The sequence below is a fragment of the Micropterus dolomieu genome, linkage group LG03, assembly GCF_021292245.1.
Source record: "Micropterus dolomieu isolate WLL.071019.BEF.003 ecotype Adirondacks linkage group LG03, ASM2129224v1, whole genome shotgun sequence".
Taxonomy (NCBI): domain Eukaryota; kingdom Metazoa; phylum Chordata; class Actinopteri; order Centrarchiformes; family Centrarchidae; genus Micropterus; species Micropterus dolomieu.
In genome coordinates this window covers 3,012,190-3,018,508 of record NC_060152.1, presented here as the reverse complement: position 1 = coordinate 3,018,508, position 6,319 = coordinate 3,012,190, and the positions used below count along the sequence as shown (strand labels likewise).

At 39.5% G+C, this 6,319-nt stretch overlaps 1 protein-coding gene across 5 annotated transcripts in view; it reads right to left on the bottom strand.

Annotated features, from left to right (window-relative positions):
- The window catches only part of mef2d (myocyte enhancer factor 2d), a 197,701-nt gene that overhangs the window by 33,912 nt on the left and 157,470 nt on the right, over window positions 1–6,319 (bottom strand). For all 5 annotated transcript variants that reach the window (XM_046044987.1, XM_046044989.1, XM_046044986.1 and 2 more), the window contains exon 5: window positions 558–789. In XM_046044987.1, coding sequence (XP_045900943.1) covers window positions 558–789 — 232 coding nt within the window. The remainder of the gene's footprint in view (window positions 1–557; window positions 790–6,319) is intronic.

Here is a 6,319-nt window from a genome sequence, read left to right as displayed (position 1 = left end):
AATTCTTTCATTTGATGCTTCGTTTCATCCATATAACTATATAGTGCCCTTACCATTACTGTGGGGGGGGGGGGGGGCACCGCCAAGCAACAGCACTTCTTAGAATACTTGATTCAAAAGCAATTTCAGTGAAAATGGAAGAGTTTGGCCATGTTTTCTAAATTGTCTCAATTTTGCCGTTTCTGCGCTGCAACAGAACATCTGTCAATCAAAACAGTGTGGGCGTCACTCTGAAGACTTTTCCTTCAATCTTCTTTTGTACAAGTTTTAAGTTTTTGTCTTTTTTCTCCTTCAGTTTGTTTCAAATTGCCTTTGCTGCAAAACACATCAGTTGCTGAGCATCAGGGGACTTTTCAAATAGAGAGCTACAAGATCACTTGGCATTTAAGAGAGAAAATGGATAAAGCTGTAATATACTGGTTGGACCATTCAGCAAATGAGAGAATTGAAACTAGACATTTATTTATATAAAAGCTCCAGAAATTATTTAGTTACACAACCACTGCACAGACAGCTGTAACCAAAGCAGTCCAGCTGCGTTTCATTCCGTCTCTTACCTGCGCTGGCTGGTCGCTGCGGTAACCCTGGCGACACAGTGTTCCTCTGCAGAGCTGGTTGCTGTGGTGACAGGAGGCGGGGGTCTGTGAGGGTGGAGGTGACAAAGGAGGTGGTGGTGACCAGGGCGCCGCCAGGGTTGTTGCTGAACTGGAGGGCTGCCGCCGCTGCCGCGTTCTGATTGGATACTGGCACGGTGACTGGCATGGAGAAGGTTGGCTGTGGGACTGTAGACTGGGGAAGAGACAGGAAGAAGGCGCGGCTCAGACTGTGGCGTCCCCCCACACGGACAAACACATTTGTACAGTAATAAGACAGGTGATCAGTTAGTGATCTGCAGCAGTGCAAACGAGCCCGCAGGTGAAAAACACACCAACAGAACCAATCACAACAAAGAGTCTTTCCAAAACAGTTGAGACTTTATACACCGTTATATAAGACACCAACTGTCCAACTCTAATGTTCATATATAATATCCTGGTGCTACAAAAAAACATCATATCTGCTCGTTTTTGTCTGATTAAGAAAGACATTTTCTTAAAATAAGTGAAATTGGTCCTATTGTTTTAAATTAGAAATATAGAAAATATTTTTCCAATAGTTTTTTTTTTTATTGGCTTTTTGGTCCAAAATGACTGATTAAGGCATTTCTTCAGTGGGAGATTTTTATATGTTTTTAATATGTACTGTATCACAAAAAGAGCGTTCACAAGTTGTGGTGTGGAGACTTTTTCATACATATAGATATTTAAGTTTACTTTGAAATTGTTTTATTTAAAAACAAAAACCTCTGCTGTCGCTAAATGATTGATGTCACTAAATAAAACACTAATCAGCAGACATCTCCAGTAATATAGTATTCGAGTTATAAAAAAAAACAAACTTATTTTCGTACTGATTGTATGAAACACTTAAACCAACATGATTTGCATTGGAAACAGGTTTAATTTTTTTTTTCTGCACTGACAGAAATTTATTGTTTTAAGAAAATCCTATTTTAAATGTAAATGCTCCGTACTTGTATAGCACCTCTCTAGTCTTTTCGACCACTCAAAGCGCTTTTACACTACATCTGCATTCACCATTCACCCACATTCATACACTGAGCCTAAACAGCTCAGAAACAGAAACTAACATTCACACACATTCATACACTAGTGGAACAGCCGCCAGAGGCAATTGGGGGTTCAGTATCTTGCCCAAGGCCACTTCGACATGCAGCCCGGAGGAGCCGGGGATTGAAACGCCCGCCTTCTGATTAACGGGCAACCCGCTCTACCTCCTGAGCCACAGCGGTCCCAAAGACAAACAAAGGGCTTTATAAGAAGGTATTTGTAGTGTAAATGCATTTTTTGAGGACCTCAATGGCCAAAAATGATGGCAACACCATTATAAACTGGATCCTACAGACTACATAAAAGAACAAATCACTGTTTTGCACATTACTTATTTGCACACATCCCATATTTCCAGGCAGTGTTTGACAGTATTTGCAATTTGTATTCAATGGGATAAAATATGCAAAAATACTGGAAACAATCTTTTAAAGTCTTTAAAGGATTTTCTTCAAATGTAAAAAGAGCGTTTTGGAAATTAACTCTTCAAGCAAACAAATTCATCAAATCACACACACACACACACACACATATACACACGCTCAGTTTTAGCATGCAAGGTGACTTCTTGGTGGAAAGGTCAAAAAGCAGTGTCGCTGTTCAATTCTCATGCCAGGTTAAAACTCTTGTCGCAGCAGCAGGTTATTGGTGACATTTCATAGCGTGCATGTCACATTCCAGCTTCATCCCACCACCCCCACTGACATAAGCTCATCACAGGGAAATATCCTACTGTGTGTGAAATCACTGTTAAATACTAATGTACTTGTGCCTAATGCCTCATCCAACGCTCCCGGAATGTTTCAAGATTTAACTACTTTGTCTACTACTACATCTTACTCATTAATTTTCTTCTTTTATTTTATTTTATTATTTTATAAATGGGCTACCTGCTCACCTGAGTTGACCTCTGAAAGCAGATGACCGAACGACCCAGGGTCCTGGAAATATCAAGGGCAAGGACCTCGGGTTGTCCAGCCATCTGACCCATTTCACCCTGTTCCAACTCAATCTGAAAGAAGGACTTCTATATATAGAATATGGGCCAGTGCTGCACTGTACTGTACTCAAACTGCCTGGGACCCAATTTAACGCAGAGGAGGATGAGGGCACCTTCCTGCCCTCCATCACTGCCTCTTTTCCTTCTATAATGTTTTGTAACTTTTTTTTTTGGGGTGGGGGGGAGGACAGAGGAGGGAAAAGAGAACAAAAAAAATGAAAAGATGAGTGACTATGGCTGTAGGAGATGCTATCATATCCTTGGTAACACTTTATTTTAAAAAGTTCCAACATTTTTTCCCAAATTTTCTAATAATTTGGGAAGTTTTGTAGAAATAACTGCTATTTGGTCCTTATTATAAAAGGAACTAGAAATTCCCTTCATATTCATTTATTTACTTATTTATTAACGGAAACTTTATTCTCTTCTTGACAGTGGACACATTTCACGTGTTTGCCTCTTCAGTTAAACCTGCTATTCTCTGAGTAAAGGAAACTAACAATTCATTTAAAATCAAATGGAAATTAACTAAGTGAACACAGTTTCTATTTTCCCTGAGTCTAGTACAAAGTTGCATAGCTCTTTCCAGAACTTTAGTTCTGTAAAATTAAGCCCTAACATATGTACAATATTTTATTGCTGAAGTCTATTTAACTAGAAAGGGGAAGTGAGGTTAAACCAGCAAACCACATGCGTCTGTCTTTGCAACCAGTAGTGACCACTAACTTCTGTCTCTTCCAACTTTCTGAGATTTAAAATTCATCCATTAAAGTGTTAAGAGGACATTTTCAAAGGAGAGTGTACAGACAGAGCTGTAAGTGGTGACCAGGGCGGGTGAAGATAGCAGTTAACAGCACTGCACCACTGCACGCCGGCCAAGCCGAGGGTTAAGGGAGGGGATGGATAAATGGAGGGACGGATGAGGGGTGAAGGATTAGTGCGAAGGGGATGGAGGTGTGTTAACACTACAGAAGATTTATCCTCACAGCGCTGGGGAGCAGCCAAACATTTTACTATTTAGGTCTTTAGTTCTTATCCAGAGGGACTTACAAAACAGGCCGGGATTTAGTCTCTTTGTTGAATGGCATTTTGATCCAACATAAGGGAATCGAACCTGCCACCTTTTGTTTCGACGACACTCCAAACTCAAATTGTTATGTTGTATAAAATTTTATATTTTATAATATATTTTAAAAGACGGTACAATGTACTGTACATCTGCAGATATACATGTATACCCAGGGCAATAGCTAAGATGAAGTGAAGTTATGTCCTCAGTAATCTTTCTGGTAATTTGCGAGGTTTGTAGTAATGATATGAAGAAAGAGAGGAGTTTACATTTACACATGTTGGGACAGTTCCGTTATTTTTGGGATAAAAGTAGCAGATAAAATTAAAATTAACGAAATTTGAAGGGTTTGTTTGGTGGCTAGTCAAAACTGGCTATGGCCCTGTTCGCATCAGTCTAATTCTGTCTGGAATCTAATCTATCTCTCATTACCCAACTTATTTTTGTGATTTACAGATATCAGCCAGGATAGACGCATGTTGACATTTAAAATAAAGTTGCAGCAGTCTAGTTAGTTATCTAAAACTTTCTTCTGGCTCACTCCGCTGACCCTTGACAAGTTCAAAATTCAGTGTTTTGGAGGAGTAAAGACTCTTATTGTTCCGAAATTACACGACAAAAAAAACTTCTTTAGATAATTCTCTTTTCGTTGCCAGTCTGTAACGGCCATAACAGGACCTCCGTGATGGTGCCAGCTTCTGGTTGCTAGGAGATTGGTGACATAATTACAACACCTCTTCACTTCTTCTCTAAATATGAATTTAAAATGTGTCCTCACCCTGCTCTGCACTGTGCTCCACTGAGCATTAATCCATGTTTTTTGCCAAATTACAAGTGAATTTACATCTACCCACTCCAACTCCATTTAACAACGATGCTTCTAACAGCAGACAGGAGGGTTAATTAGGCAATGCCCGTCATCCTGCAGGTTTAACAGAGAGGAACCTTATAAAAAAAAAACACAAGAACCTGTTAGGTAAATAATTGACTGGGAGCTTTTCCGGAGGCTCATGTGAGGAAGCTCGAGGCCTCTTCTGTGTGAAGAGAACAAAAAGAGGGGAGAGTAAGCTAACCTATTTTCCCCTCAGAGGAGCTCTCTCAACTAGGGTGTGTTTCCTGGATGCAAGGGTAAATCGGAATGAATTTAACTCATGGCCTAGTTTCCCTTTCCCTCCCTCTTGTCCTGGAAGCCTTTGAAAGTTTTTTTTCCCTATTTCAACTTTAGGATTGTCACATCCTATTTGTTAGCATCTGTGGATCTGAACACAGAGGCTGCATTAGAAGAGTGTTTGAGTGACCTTTAGATGTCACAGCAGTTGACCAGTAAATTTGTTTCCCTCATGTATCTCCATCTTCTTGATCCCATTCTATCTTCTCTAATGTTAGAATAAAGTTATTAAATTGTTTAATCTGTAGATCCAATCCAGTTATGATTAAGAACTTTGAAAGATTAGCCTTAGTGTCACAAAACACATAAATGCAACGACTTAAAAAGTCAACTCAATAAATTATCATATCATACATAAGATCGTTAATATTTACGGATGAAAACATATTCCTATATGACTGTTTTATTCTCCTTCAGGGAAAATACACTACTAAGAAAATATTGAGGCTAATGAGGCAACTTTATTTATCCAGATGTACTGTAGGTTGAGATTTTTGAATTAATTAATTTTTATAATTGTAAAAAAAAAAAAGGCATCATCTAATATTACCACATCTGAAAAAAAATTTGAGAATTATTTGAGAAATCATTGAATGAATGTTTGTATGACAGCACCATTTATCTCAATGTGAATGTTAGAGTGCTTTTGATTTTGTCAGTACCAACATGACAGCAAGATTTTCACACTGTAACCAAAACTGAAATTAAAATTATTTTACTGGACGTCTTACATTTAGTATTGAAATCTTGATCTCAATTATTTTCTAGTGGTATTTTAGTGAAATTCTTCAGTACTGCTGAGAAAATGCCAGAATTTTTTGATTATTCACTCTGAAAGCCAAAAATCTAAAAAATAAATTAGATGTGATTAACTGTGCAGCTCAAGCAGCATTTTTAGTTTCATGTTTCACATTCTAACTGTTCACATTCATACTGAGCCTCTACAGGAGACATTCAACACGTTCAGCTCCCTGCTCAAGGGCACCATGGAACTAGTTGTTAAAGGAGGAAATCTATTTCTTATTCAATTTCCCAACATAGAATTTCAGAGCCAGAAAAGGATCAAACCAGAGACCCTCTGGTAAAAAAGCTCCCTTTTTTTCTCGCCTACCACAGCGCCAGTGTAACAGGAACAGATCCGTTAGCTCGGAGCTTGTCTAGCCAAGTGTCCTGCCCGTTCTCCCTCGCCACTCTCTCCCTACCTCAGGAGGTATTTTAGTACAAGTGGGATTAAGCTTGTATATCCCGGCCCCTAGCTGTCATGCTGGGGATTATGATGCTGAGGGGAGGAGTGGTGGGTGGTGATGTACGCTTCCGTTTGCTGGTGCCCTGTGAAAGGTGTGCTGGGCAAACCAGGTCAAGCTGGCAGGCTGAGAGACCGAAGGGCAGTGAGGTGTTGGGGGGGGGGGGGG